This window comes from Mauremys reevesii, linkage group 4 (genome assembly GCF_016161935.1).
Source record: "Mauremys reevesii isolate NIE-2019 linkage group 4, ASM1616193v1, whole genome shotgun sequence".
Taxonomy (NCBI): domain Eukaryota; kingdom Metazoa; phylum Chordata; order Testudines; family Geoemydidae; genus Mauremys; species Mauremys reevesii.
In genome coordinates, this window is record NC_052626.1 from 85,809,023 (window position 1) to 85,833,437 (window position 24,415).

At 39.6% G+C, this 24,415-nt stretch overlaps 1 protein-coding gene across 3 annotated transcripts in view; it reads left to right on the plus strand.

The window, feature by feature from the left end:
* NELL1 (neural EGFL like 1) overlaps positions 1-24,415 on the plus strand; it is a 422,689-nt gene that overhangs the window by 381,281 nt on the left and 16,993 nt on the right. For 2 of the 3 annotated variants that reach the window (XM_039535560.1, XM_039535559.1), the window contains 2 exons: positions 6,142-6,282; positions 23,069-23,262. In XM_039535560.1, the coding sequence (XP_039391494.1) occupies positions 6,142-6,282; positions 23,069-23,262 (335 nt within the window). The remainder of the gene's footprint in view (positions 1-6,141; positions 6,283-23,068; positions 23,263-24,415) is intronic. The other variant, XM_039535561.1, reaches the window with a different exon arrangement.

Here is a 24,415-nt window from a genome sequence, read left to right on the forward strand (position 1 = left end):
TTAGTTTTATGAAAATGGAGGGAGATAGGATTCATGCCTCACTTGTCCAGATGGATGGTCATTAAGTGATTTTATGATGAAGAGACTCTTTAGGGTGATGTTCCTTTGGAACATACAGCTATGATACTCTCCTGGAATTAGTATACTTAACAATCAAAGAGTGTGATTTCAGTTTAGGATGTACTAGACCTTTGTGATGCTGTATTAATTGGAAAATACCTTAATTTTGTTTTTACCAAGTCTCCTATTCAATAAAGAGCTAAAGAAAAGGATTTCATATTTTTTACATGAACAGCAATACTCTAGAAATTTGATGAACAGAGGCTTTTATTTTAAAAACTCTGCTGTCTCATTTTGTGTAGAGCCTCTGGTAAAAACAGCATAAGAGTATAATCACATAATGACAGAAATATGGTGAAGCATTTTAGAAGATTGACTTATTTTAATTCTCCATTTTTCATCGGGTTCTGAAACCATTGTGTTTTATTTTGAGGTAAATTATCCTATTTATCATGTCTGCATAAATACCCCTATGAATAATGCAGGAAGCTGGAATAGTAAAAGTAAAAACTACAGACCTGTCCTCAAAGGACAGGATTAGCATCCTACAAGAGCTTATTCAAAACCAACTGGTGTCCCTGTTGTACAATGGAAAAATGCACCACTTTATACCTTCTGCTAAATCACCATAATGGAGTGTTGTCAGATCCATTAACAATCCTGTGCTAATGACAGTTAAATAACCAAGTGGGATAAAAGCATGCATTAGAACCTGCTGTACAGTAACTCCTTCCAGATGGACATTGTGAGCAGGGCTTAAACTGAAAAAAGGTTGGGAGGAGAAGGTCACCGTGGGGTGGGGTGGGGGGAAGAACTGCAATGCCCCTTGTTAAAATACATTTAAATAGGAAATGTAAAAATTACATTAATGCAGACTTAATGTTCCACACGCTGAAAGTCACACATTCATGATAATCAGAAGTTGAGATTCTCACAAGAATATAAATTTGGCTGGGTCGCACATGCACACTATTTGTTTTATATTATATATTTAAAAATGTAGCACTTGATCCAAAGTCCGTAAAAGTCAATGGGAGTCTTTCCATTGCTTTCAGTGAGTATGAGGCTAATCCAAAAAAGATGAATCTACAGTAAAAGCTGTTTTATCCAGCACTTCACCACCCGGAAAGCTCTATAAACTGGCATTTCTACCTCCATTGAGATTCCGGATTATAGTCCGGTTGGTGCGGGGCCGGAACGGGTTTGGGGGGCGGGAAAGGGTGTGGAGTGTGGGCTCTGGGAGGGAGTTTGGGTGTTGGAGGGAGCTCAGGGAAGCGGGTTGGGGCACAGGAGGGGATGCTCTTGTTAGGCCTGAATAAAAATATAGCAAACAAAATAGGTATGCCAACCTGACTAAAGTCAGGCTAACAAAGGTTTCTGGGTAATCCCAAAGTAAAAAAAATACTAAAAAGCAGCATTATTTTACAAAGCCCTAAAAAAAAAAAAGTAAAATAAGCCAGGGGTTGCATTCCTGGCATAGTACCAGCTGTGCTGTGTTAAAAATAGTGTCTAAAAAACTAATAAAAACCCTAACTTCCCACAGTTCAAATTCTAACTCCCTGGTTAAGTTATCGGCTTATTTAAAACTCCCCTGCATTCCAGCTTTTGGTGCTTGTTAAAATATTATTAATAATCTAATGCTGTAAACATAAAAAACTAAACATGTGTGTATATTAAAAGTGTCTAGTTTCCAGTTGTTAAACAAAGGGGGGTGGGTTGCTCAAGTAAATAATGTATAACGTAATAAAATGGTCTATATAGGCTAATACTAAGCTGTAAAGGGGGGCTGGTTCGCTCTAAAAACAAGCTGCTCTCTATTAATGCGTGCACTTGTCAATAAAAAGCTTTTAATCAAACCTTGCTGGTGTTGCCTGTCTCTCTGCAGTCAAACAACAAACTTTGCTGTCGGGGTTAAAGTCCCTAACACTCTTAGGAGGAGGCACGGCAGCCGGCTCTGCAGGTTGCCTCTACCCACAGGCACCGCCTCCACCCACAGGCCTCATTGGCCGTGGTTCCCAGCCAATGGGAGCTGCAGCGCTAGTGCTCAGGGTGGGATGGGGACAGAGCTGCCTGCCGTGCCTCTGCCTAGAAGCAACCGGGACAGGTTTCCACTTGTGGGGAGCCACCCAAGGTGGGCACCCACCAGATCCGGCACCTTGCACCCTCTCCTGTGCCTCAACCTGCTTCCCTGAGCCCTGTCCCACACCCAGACTCCCTCGCAACCCCTCCCACACCCAAACTTCCTCCCTCTTAGTTATCCGGAATTTTTCACTTACCAGCACCTCCATTCCCCCAACGTGCTGGATAAAACAGCTTTTACTGTAAAAAGCTATATATTTTAGGGGGCATCCTATTATCTCCTTTCCTTTCCTCCCACTCCCCGCCCCCATAAATGCTTGTAGAGGGCCTTAATGTAGTGGAACTTTTGTGCTTCTCCAGAGATCTGTGCCTTTAACATACAGAGAATGTGGAACATTGGTTTGGGGTGGGCTGGGAGAGGAGCAGCACACATGGACCTGTGTGTAGTACTTGTTTGGGGAATCAATACAATTTTGTTGTACAGTGCTGTTTTTATTCTTAATTTGCTGCTATATATTTTCCTCCCTTTACTTCCTTTTAACACATCTTTTTGTCTGGAAATCTATATATAACACGCACACTATAGCTTTGTAGGCCATTAAATCATATACTGTAGTGAAAAATCTGGCACTGATATATGTGTACCATATGCATATAAATACTATGTGATCTGAAAGTGCTTAATGTAGGTGAGTGAGTGTATAAAGATGGGAAAACAGAAGGGTGAAGTGACTTATTTGAGGGGGCCAGTGACAAACCTAAAATAGAACCCAGATCGCTTGATTTCCAATCCTCTGTATATTGCAAAATCTTCTTATATACAAATACTCCACATAAAAGTGCTTCCAAGAACTATAGTAGGATAAGATGGAAAAGATCCAACTAGGTCATCTAGCCAATGCCCCTGACAGTGTGGGCTTGCAGTCTCCATTATATGAATTACATACTTTAAAACATCCCAGTTTACAAAGACCTCTTTGTTCTTAAATCACTCAGTATTTACAGAACAAATTCATAAATATTGTCCATGTCTGACTTGGTAAAAATAGGGTAAGGGATAATAGGATCAGCTGAAGGGCCTTTTCTTTTTTTCTTTAGCCTTTGTGGACATTTGTGCAAGTGTGGGGGCTAACCAACTGTAATGCATTAGACAAATGGAAAGGCTGCTTATTATTTTCCCCTTTGCCTTGCATACAGTACTCTAGACGTTTATCAAAATTTCATCTCCTAACCCTTTTCTCTATTCCTATAAGAAGCTACAGACAAAGATGGTGTTGGTAGGTTAAGGAAGTAATCAAATCGAGAAATAATCAGTGATATTTTATTTTTCCCAACATAATGTGCATAGCCTCACGTTCTGACTCTCTTCTCCATTCTTTAAATAGGAGCAAATGCTCAGCTTTGGTCTCTAAGCAGGAGAGCTCTCTAAAAAGTAATCTACTAATTAGCATCCTGTACCATAAACCTAAATCAAACATTCTTTCAAAGGGACTCTGCTTTGGAGATAAACTTTAGGAAAACTATTGATTTCATAAATTAAAAACAGAAGAATTGAAGGGAGAGGAGGTCAAGTAAAGAACTGACCCAAGTAAACAATTTTTAGATCAGAGCGCTCTTGGATTCAATACAAGGGAAGAAAAAGAAGCAAGAAGGATTCATTTGCAAATAACCTGCAGTAGCAAAGTCATGCACTTCCCAAATAGCATTAAACTTGTTCCATCAGCCATGACATGTGAAAAGATCATGGTTATAAATTCCATTTGCTATAATGAATTGAAAGCATCTGAATTTGCAAGCAGCGCTCATCATTGATGGACAGTTAGATTTGTACATTGTTTTTATGCTAAAATTAGCTACCACAAAATATAAAGTACAGAGGGGTGGCAGCAGCAACAGAGTTTAAAGAGTAAACAAGCTGACTTTATTATTAGACAGATGTTGAAGAATGCTAGAAATAAATGGTAGTTGTATGCCAGCGCTGTAGAAAATTACATTGTTTCACTTTTAAGCAGAATATGAACATAAAAGTGAAAGGGGGGCTTTGTTTAGATTCCTCAGATTTAAACAAGAATAAATACCATTATTAAACAAAAGAAAGATGGGTCTGTCCTTTTGTGGTGCACTGATAATACAAAATAATAAATATAGTTGAATTTGGAAAATACTTGGTTCTGATCTATACTGGTCTACAGCAGAATAAATTTCACTGAAGTCAATGGAGCCACACTGGTGTATAATATTTGTAAATGGAGATAAGAATCAGACTCAGATTGCTCAGTCAGATCCCAGTCTTGCATCAAGATCCAGGGGTGAGAGCCCTGCACCCATGCTCAAGGCAGAATTGAGGCCAACGTCTGCAGATTTCCATTGTGTTTGTGATACAAGTTTTATTCTTTTTCATATGCTGTTGACTAGCTAGGAATAATTCTCAGTGGATGAAAGCAGCTCATCCTTGTTGAGGAAAAGACATTCATTTATAATTGGAAAGATCCCCTACAGTGGTGCTGAAAACTGTCCAAGATTTTTTAAAAATGGTTCTGGCTAAACAGAAGAATAAACCATTTTTTATGAACATCATGAAAATATAACAGCTTCTTAATTACTGGAAGGTTAACATAAAATTAATTTGCTAATTTTAATTACAACCCTCCAAAATATACTGCATAAATGCTCAAAGGAGAACAACAGCCAGGTGCCAGCACTAATCAGCCAAGGTTATTACAGATTATGATGTTAAAGAAGGTTTAGAAAAATCCTTAGTAAAAGCAACACATGTTTACTGGAACTCTGCAGGGAATCAAACTTTCTGTATATTTCCACTGCTACAAAATTACAGGTATATTGCCATTTGTTCACTCTTTTCCAGAGGATCTTATAACTGCAGCTGAAACATATGATTACCTTTTCTTTCTGTCACATGCTATTACAATGTATTAACTTTAATCACAGAAACAGTGTGAAAATTGTAATTTCAACAAGGTGTTAGTTAATTTTGTAAAATGTGTTGAACACATAAAGTCCTGTACACTGGCCAAACATTAACTCTTGAACAGAAATCCAGTTGCTGAAAATTTGTCGTCTTTTGCAGGCTGTACTGGGATGCCCAGTTTGGAGATTAGGCATATTATTAACACTGATTAGGGATCATTTCTATCACCTTTGCTCTCACTGCATCAGACTGTCTGGTCCAGCCAAACTCTAGGGCCCAGAGGGCCTTCCTCAGTCCTTGGGCAAGCTAGTGGCCTGGTCTGGTTCCCAGGGAAAGTTAAAATAGTGCCATGGACCTATCAGCCAGTCTCAGAGGCTTCCCAGCCATGATTCTTTTTGCCCAGCCAGCCTATCTATATTTGGGGTCAGGAGAGGCATCATGGGAGTCGCTTCAGCAGCCCTACACCAACAGAGAATTTTCCCTATGCCAAGAGAATCCTCAGAGGGATGGATCCAATGATTTTAAGTCTGCACTGCGCTGGAGGACTAGTATAAAGCAGACCTAGTGGAATTAAGATCATACCCAGTAGGACTACTTTCATAGTTAAATAATATTCCATGTAATGGTGGTAGAGTAGGGCCCTTAGGATCATAATTGTACACCACTTGTACAGCACTTTAAAACACCACCAGCAGTAAGAATGATCTCATATTTTGTTTTAGATAATTAATCTTTCATTCTACAGCAATACTTCAGGATTCTCAGAAAAAGATACGGGGACAAATTCTCAGTTGAGAATCTTCCTCAGAATGTTTTATGTACATGGAAAAAATAGTTCCTTACCTCTGAATAAAAACGGCTTATTTACGTATTATAGTAAAATTTGTATTTACTTTTTATGTTTCAGATGTCCTACTTATTGTTATTTTTGCTGTTGTTGAGCCAACTGTGTGTTTGGAACCATAACAAAATACAATCCATATTTTAAAGGAAGACTTAAAAAAAAAGCATCTAAAATGTTGGTGTCAAAGGAAATTAATTTCCTGGCTGGCTTGTGTTTTTCTCTGAGGCAGATATTGATGAGTGTGCAGAGGGGATCATTGAGTGTCACAACCATTCACGCTGTGTTAACCTCCCAGGGTGGTACCACTGTGAGTGCAGAAGCGGTTTCCATGACAATGGAACCTACTCACTTTCCGGGGAATCCTGTATTGGTAAGCAAAGATCAGCATAGAGCTTTTTTTTCTTCGGCATGGTGTCATACACTGACTATTTGAGACAGCATGTCCTGAATGGTTACTATATTTAAGGCAAAAATTAGGATGTAATTAACCATTTGTAATACAATGTAGACATTGATAAAAGAGATCTGAACCATCACATTTCTGAATGGTTATGTGGATTACGGACAATCAGAGGTCAAACATCTGACTTGCTGTCCTTAGCCATTTATCACCATAAGTAAATAACAGGGCCCCATGTAGGTTGTTTTGCAAGTGTGACAGGCTACAGAATATGAACCATCGCTTTCAGATTTCAGCACAAAGATTTGGGAACACACTTAATCATAAGTCAGTGTTATTCATTGTGTATTATCGTTTGTATTTATCTTGTTTTATTTTTAGGGCTATTCAAATAGCCTCAAATGCTTTCTATGCTGCATGTACTGTATTTGGAGAACAAGGTCATAAAGACACAGATCGAAGGCATTTTTGAAAGTGTGTAGGAATCCCACTCTATCATTAGGCTCTGTGATCTAGTGTTGAAAGTGGGGACCAGGAGTCAAGATGCCAGGGATAAAGTCCTGGTTCTGCCACTTTTATATACTATCTGTAAACTTGGTTTGGTCACTTTACTTCTGGGGCACAAGACTGCATGTAAAGGTGCCAAGCAGTGGGAACACCACAGAGCAGATATTGAGCAGGACATTCCTCTTCTGTCACCACATTACTTCCCTTGCACAGCCCTAGATATGACTCTTCACTGTCTCTCCATATGATAGTGTGTTGACGAGACCTGGGCTATAGGTCAGGGAGGCAAGGACAGCAATACATACCACACCTGCTATGTTGCATTCTTCTGAATACTGTGTTCTTAAGAAAATCTACAATGTAATTTTTTTTTGGTCCTTGTAGCAATTTCCCCACAAAAAATCTCACACCCAATAAACAACTTGGGCCCTGCTCCCAAGCTCATAGAATCATAGAATATCAGGTTTGGAAGGGACCTCAGGAGGTCATCTAGTACAATCCCCTGCTCAAAGCAGGACCAACACCAACTAAATCATCCCAGCCAAGGCTTTTTCAAGCCAGGCCTTAACAACCTCTAAGGATGGAGATTCCACCAGCTCCCTAGGTAACCCATTCCAGTGCTTCACCACCCTCCTAGTGAAATAGTGTTTCCTAATATCCAACCTAAACCGCCCCCACTGCAACTTGAGACCATTGCTTCTTGTTCTATCATCTGCTGCCACAAGAACAGCCTAGGTCCATCCTCTTTGGAACTCTCCCTTCAGGTAGTTAAAGGCTGCTATCAAATCCCCCCCTCACTCTTCTCTTTTGTAGACTAAATGACCCTAGTTCCCTAAGCCTGTCCTCATAAGTCATGTGCTCCAACTCCCTAATCATTTTCATTGCCCTCTGCTGGACTTTCTCCAATTTGTCCACATTCCTTCTGTAGTGGGGGGACCAAAACTGGATGCAATACTCCAGGTGTGGCCTCACCAGTGTTGAATAGAGGGGAATAATCACTTCCCTCAATCTGCTGGCAATGCTCCTACTAATACAGCCCAATATGCCATTGGCCTTCTTGGCAATGAGGGCACACTCCTGACTCATATCCAGCTTCTCATCCACTATAATCCCCAGGTCCTTTTCTGCAGAACTGCTGCTTAGCCAATCAGTCCCCAGCCTGTTAACGGTACATGTGATTCTTCCTTCCTAAGTGCAGGACTCTGCACTTGTCCTTGTTGAACCTCATCAGATTTCTTTTGGCCCAATCCTCCAATTTGCCTAGGTCACTCTGGACCCTATCCATACCCTCCAGCATATCCACCTCTCCCCCACAGCTTAGTGTCATCTGCTAACTTGCTGAGGGTGCAACTCATGCCATCATCCAGATCATTAATAAAAATGTTGAACAAAACTGACCCCTTGGGGCACTCTGCTTGATACCAACTGCCAACTAAACATTGAGCTGTTGATCACTACCCATTGAGCCCAACAATCTAGCCAGCTTTCCATCCACCTTATAGTCCATTCATCCAATCCAAACTTCTCTAACTTGCTGGCAAGAATACTGTGGGAGACCATATCAAAAGCTTTGCTAAAGTCAAGATATATCACATCCACATCCAGTTCCCGCAGCCGGGCCCCGGGCCCTTTAAATTGCCAGCGAGCCCTGCTGCCACAGCCCTGGGGTAATGGCAGCAGGGCTCCGGCGGTAACCTAAAGAGCTCCGGGCTCCGGCCGCTGTGGGGAGCCCAGGCCCTTTAAATCACCAGCCCAGCCCCGGGGTAGTGGCAGCAGGGCTCCAGCGGTGACTTAAAGGGCCTGGGGCTCCCCGCAGCAGCCGGAGCCCCGAACCCTTTAAAGCTCTGCCCAAGCCCCACTGCCAGAGCCCTGGGGTAGCGGTGGCAGGGCTCCAGCGGTGATGTAAAGGGCCTGGGGCTCCCTGCAGCAGCCGGAGCCCTGGACCCTTTAAAGCGCCGCCGGAGCCCCGCTGCTACTGCGCTATATGCAAACCCGTGTTATATCCGGTTCCATTATAGCAGGGTAGCAGTGTATATATTTACCATTAAAAACTTCATTTTGCACTGTAAATGCATTTTGAGGTTTTGTTTCGTATATACAAGTGAGAAGGTTCTCCCTACTAATAAAAAATGAGAAATGGAAATTTCAGTTGTCCATTGAGAAAAAATTAGCCAATTAGGGCCTGATTTTGTGCTAAGTAAAGTTAGTGGAAGTTTGGTGGAAGACTGGGCCTATAATTTAAGAGGAAAATCTACAATTAACATTCAAAAGCAATACTTTATAGACTGTCCAACAAAATTATATTAGCTTTTTATGCTTTGTCCTAAACAGACTCTTGCTACCAGGCGATGTATGTACATACATTCCCAATGGTCGATTTCATGAAGGTGGTTGTGTCAAAAATAATTAATTTCATAGCATTTCATGGTTTAATAGATACAATTCCACATGAAAGTCATTTATACTCAAACATATTCTTAGATATTTAAAATTCTGCTCTATTTATTTAAGTATTGTAAAAAGAGAGTGTCATAGACAGTCTAATTTTATCACAAAGTAAAGCAACATGAAATAGCCCAAAAAGGTCCCAAAGAGTACTAAGCATAAAGGACATCTATAGAGTTCTTTCATGCATGCCTGTCTCAGATATTTCAGAGGTGCCTACCATCCTGCTGTGTAAGCACTGGTAACAAATGTAATAAAGGCCTTGGACCAAACCATGACTGTAATTCCACTGTCTACAGTCTACACCAAGAAGGTATTTAGTCCAGTGTTGTCACAATTTTGAATTGTCCAATTTCCTCTTTTATAGATGGGCACACTACCTGCTAAAGTCAGTAGTCTGAGTTGCAGTTGATGGGAGTTGTGTTCATGTAGTAAGGGCAGAACTGAGCCCAAAATGTTACATTCCATGATATACTTAGAAGATTGAAGAGCAGTGTGCTTTCTTCAAAGCAAACTGCCCTCGTTTTGACCTGCACAGTGTGTTGGAAGTTCACGAGGTGAGACATTTTTCTCACCATGTATAAGCAGTAAATGGAATGTGAAATTGATGGGATTTTTTTAATTAAATAGCTTTTCTGAGCCATCTGCTGCTGAGCACCACAGCCAAAAAGAGCAAACCAGTTTTTGATCATCTTTTATACTGGTTTAACAGTTAGAAATTAAACAGCGAATTCTGCTATTCAAGTAGATCATTTAAAGATTAAACTGTTAAATTCTTTTAAAAAATATTATTATACTATGAATGAAACATGGATGTTACAAGCACATTCCAGATGAAGATAAACTAAAGCCATGTTACCTGAACACTGATTTGAACCACTTTATAAAGCATATTTCCATGATAAAGTATTTAGAGTCCAGGCCAGAGTCATTGAGCTGTTTATTCTAGATGAGAGAGGTTTCATCTGCATAGCAACTGTCTTTGCTTTATAGTCCCATGTGCATGAGAAATTGTGGGCCAAAATCACAGCAGAGTTACTCCAGGGATGAATTTGGTCCAGTGTTTAAATATTTTGTGATTAGTCTAAGAACATAAGAATCTAAGAATGGCCATACTGGGTCAGACTCAAGGTCCATCTAGCTCAGTATTCTGTCTTCCAACAGTGGCAAGTATCAGATGCTTCAGAGGGAATGACTGGAACAGGGCACTTACTGCGTAATCCATCTCCTAATGTCAGCTTCTGGCAGTCAGAGATTGAGGGACAACTATAGCATAAGATTGTGTCCCTGATCATCTTAACTAATAGTCATTGATGGACCTATTCTTTTTTGAACCCAGGTATATTTTTGGCTTCCGCAATATCTGTTGGCAACAAGTTCCACAGGTTGATTGTGCGTTGTGTGAAGAAGTACTTCCTTATGTTTGTTTTAAACCTGCTGCCTATTAATTTCATCGGATGACTCCTAGTTCTTGCGTTATGTGAAGGGGTAAATAAAAACACTCTATTCACTTTTTCCAAACCATTCATGATTTTATAGACTTCTATCATAATCCCCCCCTTAGTCATCTTTTTTCTAAATTGAGCAGTCCCAATCTTTTTAATCTTTCCTCATATGGAAGCAGTTCCATACCCCTTATCATTCTTGGGTGTTTGTTTTGTTTTGTTTTGCCCTTCTCTGTACTTTTTCCAATTCTAATCTTTTTTGAGATGGGGAAACCAAAACTGTATGAAGTATTCAAGATGTGGGCATTTCATTGATTTATATAGTGGCATTATGATATTTTCTGTCTTATCTATCCTTTTCCTAATTTTTTTCTAACATTGTTAGCTTTTTTGACTGCCACTGCACACTGAGCAGATGTTTTCAGAAAACTATCCACAATGGCACCACGATCTTTCTCGAGTGGTAACAGCTAATTTAGACCCCACCATTTTATATGTATACTTGGGATTATGTTTTCCAATGTGCATTACTTTGCATTTATGAACATTGAATTTCATGTCATTTTCTTTTCCAGTCAGGAAGATTTGTGAGATTCCTTTTTTATCTCCTCACAGTCAGCTTTGGACTTAATTATCTTGAGTAACGTATCATCTGCAAAGTTTTCCACCTCATTGTTCACACCCTTTTTCACATAATTTATTAATATTATGAACATCACAGGTCCCCATGCAGATCTTTGGGGACCACACTATTTACTGCTCTGTACCTTAAAAACTGGTCATATATTCCTACCCTTCGTTTCCTAACTTTTAACTAATTACTGACCCATGAGAGAACCTTCCCTCTTATCTCATAGGTAATTATTTCACTTAAGAGCCTTTGTTGTGGGACATTGTCAAAAGCTTTCTGAAAGTCCAAGTATGTTATATCCATGGTATCACCCTTGTCCACATGTTTGTTAACCCCTTCAAAGAATTCTAATGATGGTGAGGCATGATTTCCCATTACAAAAGCTATGTTTACCCTTTCCCAGCACATCATGTTCATCTCTGTGTGTGAAAATTCTGTTCTTTACTATAGTTTCAACCAATTTGCCAGGTACTGAAGTTAAGCTTACCTGCCTGTAATTGCCAGGAACCTCTGTAACCTTTTTTCAAAATCTGCATTACATTAGCTATCCTTTAGTTATCTGATACAGGGGCTGATTTAAGCAATAAGTTACATACCACATTTAGTAGTGCTACAATTTCATATCTGAGTTCCTTCAGAATTCTTATGTTGATATCGTCTGGTACTACTATCTTATTACTGTTTAATTTATCAGTATATTCCAAAGCCACCTCTATCAATGCGTCAGTCTGGGACAGTTCCTCAGATTTGCCACCTAAAAATATCAGATGTATCAGGTGTGGAAACCTCACATTCCCTGCAGTGAAGACTGATGCAAAGAATTCATTTAGCTTCTCCTCATTGGCCTTGTCTTCCCTGAGTGCTCCTTTAGCACTTTTATCATCTAATAGCCCCACTGATGGATTTGCAGGCTTCCTGCTTCTCATGTACTTAACTATTTCCTGCTGTTAGTTTTTGTGTCTTTTGCTAGTTGCTCTTCAAATTCTTTTTTGGCCTAATTATACTTTTCTTGACAGAGATTATGCTCCTTTCTATTTTCCTCACTAGGATTTGACTTCCAATTTTTCAAGGATGCCTTTTGCCGCTAACTGCCTCTTTTATGTGGTGGTTTAGCCATCCTGGCATTTTTTTTGCTGCTCTTATTATTTTGTTTTTATTTGGGGAATACCATTAGTTTGAGCCTCTGTTATGGTGTGTTAAAGTAATTCGATGCAGCTTGCAGGCACATCTCATGACTGTTCCTTTTAACTAGCTTCCACATTTATTGGGTAGTTTCCCTTTTTGAAATGAACAGCTACTCTGGTGGGTTTATTTTGTATTTCCCCCCCCCCCCCATAAGGATGTTAAATTTAATTACGGTCACTATTCCCAACCAGTTCAGCTTTAGTAATCTCTTAGTGAATATTGGAGCAGATCCTTTCTCCATTTAGGACTAAATCAATATTGCTGCTTCTATTGTGAGTTCCAAGACTAGCTGTTCCATGAAGCAGTCATTACTGGTGTCTAGAAATTTTATATCTGCATCCCATCCTGACGTGACATGTACCTATTCAACATGGGCATAGTTGCAAATCCCCCCTTATTATTGGGTTTTCTGGGAGTTTTTTTAGCATCTCTAATCTCCCTGAGTATTTCAGTCACCATCCTGGTCAGGTGGTTGGTTGTATATCTATTGCTATACTCTTATTATTCAAGCATGGAATTTCAATCCATAGAGATTTTATAGTACTGTTTGATTCATTTAAGATTTTTACTATATTTGACACTATACTTTCTTTTACGTATAGTGCCACTCCATCAGCGTGACCTACTCTATCAGTCCTGTATATTTTTTACCCTGGTATTTCCATGTCCCATTGATTGTCATCATTCCAACAAGTTTCTGTGATGCCTATTACATCAATAGTAATAGTCCGTTGAATAAACAGTGTTGCATCACAGAGGGCCAAATCCTGGAGAACAGACTGTAGCCCAAGAATTTTTCTTTAGTAAAGTTCACTCAAAATTCACAGTGCAGAAGGGAGGATTCCTCAGCCCCAACAGACAGTACCTGGTGCACAGCCACACAGCCAGTGCTACTGCTAAATATTGGGAAGTAGTGGAGATTGCTTGTTGCTGCTTAAACCTCCTTTTGGGGATTTGCAATTATGGATATGCTCTGTGTGGGCTCTCTATTCTGCTCTCCCCCCCCCCCTCGTGGTAGTAGACAGATGGCCATGGAGCTGAGCCATCTCTTGAGTGGGTTATCTGTCTTCTGATCCACAAAACACAGAAGAAATCCATACTTTCTGTTTTGTTTGGATTTTACAGGGTAGCTTAAGAGTTCACTCCAAGTCAGTATTAAAATGAAATATATGTTTCCATCCTGATATTCTCACAAACGATGTCACTTCAACAAAATGGTGGCTACCAGCAAGGAGCTCAGAATTGCGGAGTTTATTTTTAGTTCCAGTTCCAGCATGTGCATGACATTATATGCCTTTTACAATACCATGTTCAGGGCAAATAATGGCTGCTTTTGTGTGTGATTTCCACAATGAACTCTGAAAACAAAAGCAGATGGGTTGTTTTATTTCCCCAATCAAAAATCCTGCAGTTATACAAGTAAGGAACCTTCTGCTTTCTGGTCTTTACTAATGGAAAGGCCATTCAGAGAGTTAAGAATGTTCATGTGATATATTGTGTGTGTTTTGCCATTTAGTGGTTACCACACAAAAGTATTTGAGATCTTTCACTATTTCCCTATCCTAAGTACCTATCAGATGCTGCTGTCTGGCAAGCGTATGTAAATATTGACTTCTTAATGGCAACCCTACTGTTACCACCACCAAAACAAGGAAACGTGAATCGAGGACAACAATATATGCCATCATGTGCCAGTAATGCCCCTCTGCCATGTACATTGGCCAAACTGGACAGTCTCTACGTAAAAGAATAAATGGACACAAATCAGACGTCAAGAATTATAACGTTCAAAAACCAGTTGGAGAGCCCTTCAATCTCCACTCGATTACAGACCTAAAAGTCTCAATATTACAAGAAAAAAACTTCAAAAACAGACTCCAACCAGAGACTGCTGAATTGGAATTAATTTGCAAATTGGACACCATTAAATTAGGTTTGAATAAAGACTAGAATATTCTTGGTTTGAATAAATTAGGTTTGAATAAAGACTTGAATAAAGAATAAAGGGAGTGGATGGGCCATTATACAAAGTAAAACTATTTCCCCATGCTTATCTTCCCCCCACTACAGTTCTTTATATCTCCATATGCTGGAAATGGGCCGTTTTCATTACCACTACAAACAGTTATTTTTCTCTCCTGCTGACAACAGCTCACCCTGACTGATCACTCTCCTTATAATGTGTATGGTAACACCCATTGTTTCATGTGTGTGTGTGTCTGTCTGTCTCTTCCTTCTGTATTTTCCACTACATGCATCCGATGAAGTGAGCTGTAGCCCACGAAAGCTTATGCTACAATAAATGTGTTAGTCTCTAAAGTGCCACAAGTACTCCTATTCTTTTTGCGGATACAGACTAACACGGCTACTACTTTGAAAGGACAACACTGTGTCCTGATGTTTTTATGCTAAATTAAACATATGCCTGTCAGGCCACACACACCTGTCTAGTGGAGACAGATAAAAAGATATTAGTCCAGTCCATACAGATTAATCTTTACCCAATTCTCTGTACGTAAAATGCTGCTCACCAGTGCAAGGCTGCTCAAAGGCTGAAACACACACTTCCTGAAGTGGTTCAGAGCCTCACTCTTGCAATTTGTTTTGCAAGCATTGGAAGTAACCCAACCCCTGTAGCAGGTCCCTTGCATGTTTTTGAGCAGAATAAATTCAAACCTCCTAGGAAAGCCCAATGCACATACTCACTATACCAGAACACTGCAGGATTCCGTCATTTTAATCTTAAAGGGGTGCGTGAGCCAGGCCTTGCTGTAGCGGTAGGATGGCTTGTGTTAAAATGAGGGAGACCATCTAGGGAACAGGAAGAATCACTGGCTTTCCAGCTCTAAGATCAGAGGGGTAGCCGTGTTAGTCTGGAGCTGTAAAAGCAGCAAAGAGTCCTGTGGCACCTTATAGACTAACAGACGTTTTGGAGCATGAGCTTTCGTGGGCGATTACCCACTTCGTCGGATGCATGCTCTAAGAGAAATCTCAACTCATGTTAGTCAGTATTTAGCATATTCTGGATGCAAGAATGCTTCAAGTCCAGGGTTTGAAATTTGATTAGTGTAGCTCTAATGTATAGCATGCTGCAGCATTCTCTTAGCCAGTGTGTAGATTTGAAAACAAAAGAAGAAGAAAAGCTTTCTCTGCAAAAGATTTCTTTTGAAAATCCTCCCACATACTGAATTAGTCTTCTGTCACTTCTGTACTGTCAGATGGGTGGGTTTTGAACCAGATACAAAAACAATAAGCCGAATAGATATCCAAGAAGAACCTTTAGAACTTACTGTATTGTCATTGCTCTCATCTATTGTACCAACTTAATTTATTCATGCTTGTAATATCGGAGTTCATGTCTGCTGCAGGTAAACTATGAATAACCATAGCTCACTTCATAAATATCAAGAGACAACCTCTCACTCATTCAGTGGGGCTAACTTATGCCTCAGTACTCCTAATGCTATCACAGGATTGTCACTTAAACTCCATAAAATCTCAGAAGCACGCTTCGTTTGTCTACTTTCTTTTTCAGTATCTGAAGTGCCTTGGCATTACCGTATATTTAGCACCAGCTACCTGACTCCTGAATATTCAATCACCTTACTGTAGGAATTTCTTAGTAGAATATAGAATAGCTAAGGAAAACCTGCTTGAGGGTTGGGTGGAACTCATGATTTAAATCCCATTTGAACCAATGGCACTTTTCACAACAAGAGCTGAAACAGAAGTGTTTTGTTAGGCAAGTTTTGTATCTTACATGTGTCGATCTCAAAATTCCTTAAAGAGACACTGCCATGATAAAATTCACAGAGTAGATTCTGTACTCTGGCCAAGCTTTGTTTGTTTCAAGACTGGTGTGAAAGCAGCAACCTCAAGCTATTGTATTTTGTACTGACTGCCAATGGCCAGGGTTTGTTCCAGCAAGTGGAGATTGCCAGGACTTAGGGTTTCCCCATCCACATCCTTGGGACAGCCCATATAGTGGCTTGAGCAACTGGTGAATTCCCCTATGTGGGAGGACTTGATGGAGGGAGGGTTTTATAGCTGTTCTGTACCATCAGAGTGATAATAAGGAGCCAAGGCTCACTTGTGAATAAGACCCCGTGTGTTTAAAAAATGTTCTTACTTCTGGTGCAATAAGACCTTAGATTGAAAGACTGAAAAGTATAGCAGATTTTTAAAATTCTTTCAAACAGTTATTCTGTTTGTTTCCTTTATGGATGTCATGCCTACTTTCTGTTCGCAGTTACTTTTTCTGGTTCGTTCTCATGCACTAAAAAAACAACCCTGCCCTTTGATTGATTTTTAAGTAAGCACTTTTAGTCATATATGGATTTGTATAAGGATTTTTTTAAAGCAAAACCTACATTTTAAACCTAGCATACTTGACACTGTTCTTTTAATAGGCTGTTAGGCCTTTATGGATAAAAGTGATAAAAAGTTTTTCCTAAGTAAAAATAGATCTTTTTGTCATTCCCTTTTAAACCACAAGCACCTTCCATTAATTTTATTTTAAAAGAATAGAAAATAAAGTGCTAAAGTGACAAATTTCTTGTGAAAAATAATTTGGTCAGAACAGTGTTCAGCTTTAACTTGAACATACGTTTGTTGGAAGCCCAGCATACATTTGTCACATCAGATTATATTTTAGTGGCTTTAATGGACTATAAAAGTTGAAATTAGCACTCTAGTAGGTTTTTTTTTTCTGTGACAGTTTATCATGATATCAGAGTAGCATATTGCTCTACTCACATGCACACATTGCAAGATGCTATAGAAAAAACTGAAGTTTGGTGGCAAGAGATCAGTTTAATATTTCAATGAAAACAAGCTAATGAACTTGTGTTGGTGTGTATATTCATAGAATTGTAGGAATGGAAGAGACCTCGAGAGGTCATCTAGTCCAGTCCCCTGCAGTCATGGCAGGACTAAGTATTATCTAGACCAGTGTTTCCCAAACTTGGGATGCCACTTGTGTAGGGAAAGCCCCTGGCAGGCTGGGCCAGTTTGTTTACCTGCCGCGTCATCAGGTCCGGCCAGTCGCGGCTCCCACTGGCCGCAGTTCGCTGCTCCAGGCCAATGGTTGCTGCTGGAAGCCACTGTCAGTATGTCCCTCGGCCCGTGGTGCTTCCAGCAGCTCCCATTGGCCTAGAGCAGCGAACCGCAGCCAGTGGGAGCCGCGATCAGCCGAACTTGTGGACGCTGCAGGTAAACAAACCGGCCCAGCCCGCCAGGGGCTTTCCCTAAAAAAGCGGCATTCCAAGTTTGGGAAACACTGATCTAGACCATCCCTGACAAGTGCTCTTAAAAATATCCAATGATGGATATTCTACAATCTCCCAAGGTGATTTATTCCCGTGCTTAACAACCCTGACAGGAAGATTTTCCAAATGTCCAACCTAAACCGCCCTTGCTGCAGTTTAAGCCCATTGCTTCTTGCCCTATCCTCAGAGGTTAAGAACAACAATTTTTCTCCCTCCTCCTTGTAACAACCTTTTATGTACTTGAAAACTGTTATGTCCCCTCTCAGTCTTCTCTTCTCCAGACTAAAGAAATCCAATTCCAGACTAAAGAAACCCAATTTTTTCAGTCTTCCCTCATAGGTACATATTTTCTAGACATTTAATCAATTTTGTTGCTCTTTCCTGGATTTTCTCCCATTTGTCCACATCTTTTCTCAAATGTGACACCCAGAACTGAACATAACACTCCAGCTGAGGCCCAATCAGCATGGAGTAGAGCAGAAGAATTACTTCTCGTGTCTTGCTTACAACACTCCTGCTAATACAGCCCAGAATTATGTTTGCTCTTTTTTTTTGCAACAGTGTTACACTATTGACTCTCATTTAGCTTATGATCTACCATGACCCCCAGATCCCTTTCTGTAGTACTCTTTCATAGTCAGTCATTTCCCATTTTGTAGGAGTGCAATTGATTGTTCCTTCCTAAGTGGAGTACTTTGCATTTGTCCGTGCTGAATTTCATCCTATTTACTTCTGATCATTTCTCTAGTTTGTCCAGATCATTTTGAATTTTAATCCTATCCTCTAAAACCCCTCCCAGTTTGATATCATCCACAAACTTTATGACTGTATTCTCTATGCCATTTTCTAAATAATTGATGAAGATATTGAACAGAACCAGAGCCAGAACTGATCCCTGTGGAAGCTCACTTGATACACCCTTCCATCTTGATTGTGAGCCACTGAAAACTACTCTCTGGGAATGCTTTTTCAACCAGTTATGCATCCATCTTATAGTAGATTCATCTAGGTTGTATTTCCATAGTTTGTGTATGAGAAGGTCATGGGAGACAGTATCAAAAGCCTTACTAAAGTCAAGATATACCACTCCTTCCCCCCATCCACAAGGCCTGTTACCTGGTCAAATAAAGCTATTAGGTTAATTTGACATGATTTGTTCTTGACAAATCCATGCTGACTGTTACTTACCACCTTATTATCTTTTAGGTGTTCACATCCTTCCACAATACAATGGCCATGGGTACTTTTGTAATACCTGAGGCAAATTACATCTGAATTAAAGGAAGAAGGAAGCTGGCAGAAATTGCATTTTTTTATAAATGAATCCTTCCCTAATCTATATATGTTCTTAATATGCCCTCCTCACTATAGTATCCTCGGAAACATTCATTAAACACTGTGACAAACATCTGTCACACATGGTTCATTCTCTCTCTCATCCTCTCCCCATAGAGACAATTATGTGTACAGTGGACTGTTTTGTTTTGGTTGGAGTTTATTTGTTTTAAAAGTAATGTTCCTATGTGTTTAAGTTAGAGAAGGCAAGGTCAAAGAAGCGTGGCTTGCATTTGGAGTAGAAGGTGGTGACACTTCTGACGGTCATTAGTTATCTGCAGTACTCTTGCCACCCCTTAACATAGGTTGTGTCCTTGTGGTACAATCTAATACAAAGATTGCAAGTAAGCAAGCTACTGAAGGATCTATTCCCATGCTACCTCAATTTGGCATTATGTGTATTTGTTGAGGGGAGCAGTGATTGGGCCACCCTTACTCATATTGAGTAGTAACTTACTCCACAAGTTCTCCCACTGAAATCCGTGTGAGCTACTGCTTAAGCAGGCCTCAAGTGTTTTCTGTAAATGAATTAGACATATCCAGAGGAGAAAGATGGGAGTTAAATTAATCTCACTTCCTTCAGTGGACCCTGAATGAATTTGTCCCAAGAAGTGAAGATAACTGCCAGTGTTGTTCTAATCAGAAAGGGGCTAAGCAGGTTTGCTGCTTTGTATATAGTACCTGCCTCTTCAATCATAGCTGCCTAGCTTTATTAACAAACAAGTTTTTGCTTCGGTACCACCACATAGAGCTGCTATGGCTGGGAAAGAGCAGCTTCTGCACAGCAATGCCTCATGCATAATTAACAGAGTTCTCAGCTCTTAACTGATCGCCTTCCCAGAACCTTTATGGCTGATAACAGAGAAAATAGCAGTTGGTTTCACCAAGTGGGTGGTGATATGTTGGCATTTATCAGATATTCTCAGTTTGAGTCAAACTAGGATTTCTGTGATAATGATGGAGATGATATGAGACTTGTGATATCATTTTTTATTACTTAATTTCAAATTCACATTCTTGAAGTTGTATATTGTAATATTTAGGTCTGTAAATTGGGCTAACTTTTCTACAGCATTGTCACTCAACAAATTATTTGAGCTAAGTATCACTTGGACATCATAAAATAACTTTAAATTGCTGCAATATCCAAGGCAGAGCCAATTCATTATAATAGAGAATTCAGTCCACTTTCCTGTGGCTATCCCAGCAAAGCCACTCTTGTAAACTCATTTAGTGGTAAATATGGATTAATTTCTTCCATATTTTAAAATTGACTCTCTCTGTTCTTTTACTATGTATTCAATTACTCATTTATACCTGAGTAATTCCATTTTCTCTCATTTATAATGGAATAGCTGTATTGAGATAAGTGAGATTGGAACCAGGCCCTTAATCTGTTTACAAAACCCTCACAATTTAATGTCCAGTGGTGCAAAAATGAGACTATCAAATTAAGCTTAAAACTTTTTTTCTGAAGTTATTGGCAATGTGGATGGTTTATTCAGATGCTCAGAAACACAGTCTGCAACAAAAGAAAACTGCCACAGAGATGTCCTGAGAAAATTAGTTCTATTAAAAGTTCAGCTATCGAATGGATGCAACTTATAAGCTTTTTATATTTGATTAATGAGTAAAACATTTAAATAATAAATGCAATAAAATAATAGGGAACCATCATTTGCATTAAGAAAGAAAAATGAACTGAGCAGTGATTAGAGATTTGCATAGAAAATATGTTGCTTGGCTTTTGCTTGATTGGTTCTTTTATCATGAATGGCCTGCTTGCTAGTTTGGGCAACTCTCGGTAGGGCGTAGTCTTTATGTGCACTCAGCAGAGAACAAGAGTTGCAATATGTAAATAGGGTACTTCTTCCCTTTTGGATATATATAATAGATTAAGTTGGCTTTGTTCAGTGCAAACAGGTCTATAGTACTGAGAATATGAATGTCAGTTTCCATAATTGCTAACATCTGGCTTTCCATAAATCTGTTAAATTGCACGGAAGCAGAATTAGATTTCTGTGTCATAAGTAAAGCAATTACATGGAACTCTGTAGGCAATATGGCTCTATATTCATCTGTGAAATCCTTTTAGTTTTGAACAGTAAAAGATACTCTTCTAATCTGCACTCTAATCCTGCTGCATATTTACACTGGCGCTTGTCACCGGAAAAACTTTTTCCTTCAGGGGGTGGGGTGCGGGTTAACACCTCTGAATGGCAAAAGTTTTATTGTTCAATTGGCAGTGTAGACATAGCCTTAGAGACACCCCTCTGAGGACTGACTAACTCTCTGCTTCACCTTTTTTATCTTCACAACATCCCTATGAGGTAGGAAAGGACTACTTAGAGATGGGGACCAGAAGGTCTACCTGACTTGCCCAAGGTCACAAAGGAAGTCTGTGGCAGAGCAGGGAATTGAACCCAGTCTGCCAAATCCTAGGCTAGTTTCCTAACCACTGGATCATTGTTCCTCTCTAGGAAGGTTTTACTCAAAAGAAAACCAGGTTGATGTAGGAAGTACTGTTGGCAATGGAGTAGCTAACAGTCTAATTTCTGAGTTAGAACTAACTCTGTACTCTTTGTGTTTGAGAGGATACCATGCTTACAGAAATGCTTCTTTGGGATAAAATGTAAACCAGGGTCCTGACTGCTTGTGGAGGTCATTAACGATCAGATGGTACTTGCCACAGAAGTATCATCATTAGCCCTATTATCCTGGCCAAATTCTAGATTAGCTTAGGTTCCTTACGTAAATTCCCTCAGCAGGTTCAAATGCATATTATGTCATTCACATCTTTTCCTAAACTCTTGTGTAGTGGTGCTGCATGTAATTAAACAGTTGCCATATTTCAGCCCAGAAGTGTAGTGATTCTGCGGTGTGTTTTGTAAAGTTTTATACAAACGAGTTTTAGAATTCTTCAGGATGAAAAAAGCACTGTATAAGATTTGATCATCTATTCCCATTCATATTTACGTATGTGCATGTACATACACACACAAAATGTATTTCACATGTATATGTATATAAAATGCTCCATCTCATCCAAATCCAAAACTTTGTGCTGCAATGTGGTTAAGCTTTTTGGCAGTTATATACAGTATGAAAACAGGGCCAATTTATTCAATTGCATTTTAGCTGGAAATTCTGTCCATATCTTCTTAAATACTGCTCGAAAGATCTGCTGGAGAAACATGCCTATTTTCCAGATTGCACTTAACTCAAAGATCTCATAGCCTTGTCTCCAAGAGATCTCCTGGCCACATTACAACTTGGAATAATTACATTCTGCCTATCAGCATGTCCCCAGCAATTTCAATTGGATATAATATTTCACTTCTTCTCCAGCATTAAGTGGTTTGGTAGTTTAAAGTCATCAATGAAAAATAGGTGCTTTCTCCAGATTTTGTTTATGCTAAATTCCCTGTTGCCTTGCTCAAACTTGCTTTTACTGTGTGGCTTTGTATAGCTTGGGAGCTCCAGGATTTCTTTTCTATATAAAGTACCTCTGATTTCTTTCCTTTTATTCCCTTCCTCCTCCTCCTCTGTGGCCAAAGACTGTGATTGATTGCCTTTAGTAGGGGGAAGCTTAGCTCATGCTCGGAGCTTATGAAGAATTGTGTCTTTCTAATTCAGTCTAAAACTCAGAACAGAATGTGGCCTAATTGCAGAGTCACTCTAATTGTCCACTTGCTCCTGATCACTGGGGGATCACTTTACACCTTGCCTGGCCAATCAAGTTTGTCATTGCTATTTAGCCCCAATAGGAATGTCAGCTTTTACGATTAATCATACGGTACAGGTTTAATAAGCCTAAATTCTGTGTTTCATACTCTCGCACCACCAAGACAGACAAGCAGTATCTATTCAATCACAAATTCCATGGTACAATTTCTCACTTGAAACCAAGATTAGCACTATAAACTGGCTGTGTTTTGCAGATATTGATGAATGTGCCTTAAGGACCCACACCTGTTGGAACGATTCAGCCTGTGTGAACTTGGCGGGAGGTTTTGACTGTCTGTGTCCCTCAGGACCATCTTGCACTGGTGACTGCCCACATGAAGGTGGCTTGAAGCGGAATGGTCAGGTGTGGACGCTGAAGGAAGATAGGTGCTCTGTTTGTTCCTGTAAGGTGAGTTCCATGAGGCCTGCATTTGTGTTTTCTTAGATTTTCTAGTGTTTTCTTTCTGTGAAGAAGCTGAGCTTTAATTCTTATATACTTTTGCGGAAGCTAGTCATAACCGAAGTAAATCCACTTCAGAAATAAGATTTATACTGATTCAGTAGCAATCCTGTTTTGACTTAACCAGACTTCTAGGAAACTGAGGTTAAAAGGTATTAGGCCTGATACTCCTCTCTTAGACCAATGTAAGTGAAGAGAAACTCCACTGAAGTCAGTAGAGTTTCATAAATGTAAATCTGGTTTTAGAGAGACATTCAGAATCGGATTCATATCTTAGTTATACCTGTATAAATCTATGTCTGAAACCTACTCCATTGAAGTCAATGGTCACAATCCTATTGGCTACAGTAGGAATAAGACTGAGCCCTTGTATAGGTATAGGTGAGATCAGAATATGGCCCACTGGAAATATGTTAGAAAGGGGGGTAGAAATGGAATATTGCTCCAGCTTGTGAGGGTCTGTGTGCCAATTAAGGTCTGTTTGTTGGAAGTTATAAGGAGGCTTTTAATTCCCATAAAACTAGAACAGCATAGTGGCGGATCAGGCCATCAGAATCAATACAACACTCAGAATTCACTGCTATTTGTTTTAGCTTAGAATGGAAACATGGTCAGATTAACACCGTTAATTACTTATAGCAGTGCCAGACACCATACAAATCCCTCCCTTCAGGAGTGGACATCTGCAACTCTGCTGAATATATAGTGAGCTTGTATTGTAATCGTAGAGAATGTCTGGTTCTATGAAAGGATTTCCTATCAATGTAATGAACAGCTTAATATACATGGAGACATCTGGTCTGCCTTTGTAGAGTTTTAACGATTAGTATTTTCATCTTAGTTAGTCTTGTAATTTATGCCTTATTTGTCATGTTCTCATTGAGACTATTTCTTATGCCGAGTTCCTCTTATTAGTATTTGAAAATATGTGATGTGACCAGCTAGTAGATAGTGGCATATTATGTAGCCATTGTTCCTCCTTATTTTATTTTTTTTTCTTTATATCTTCTTCTCTCTCTCATTTCTTTCTTCTTTAATATTTGCACTTTATTTTATTTCAGGATTTGCTTTATTTTCAGGAGCCAAATCCTGGACCCTTGCT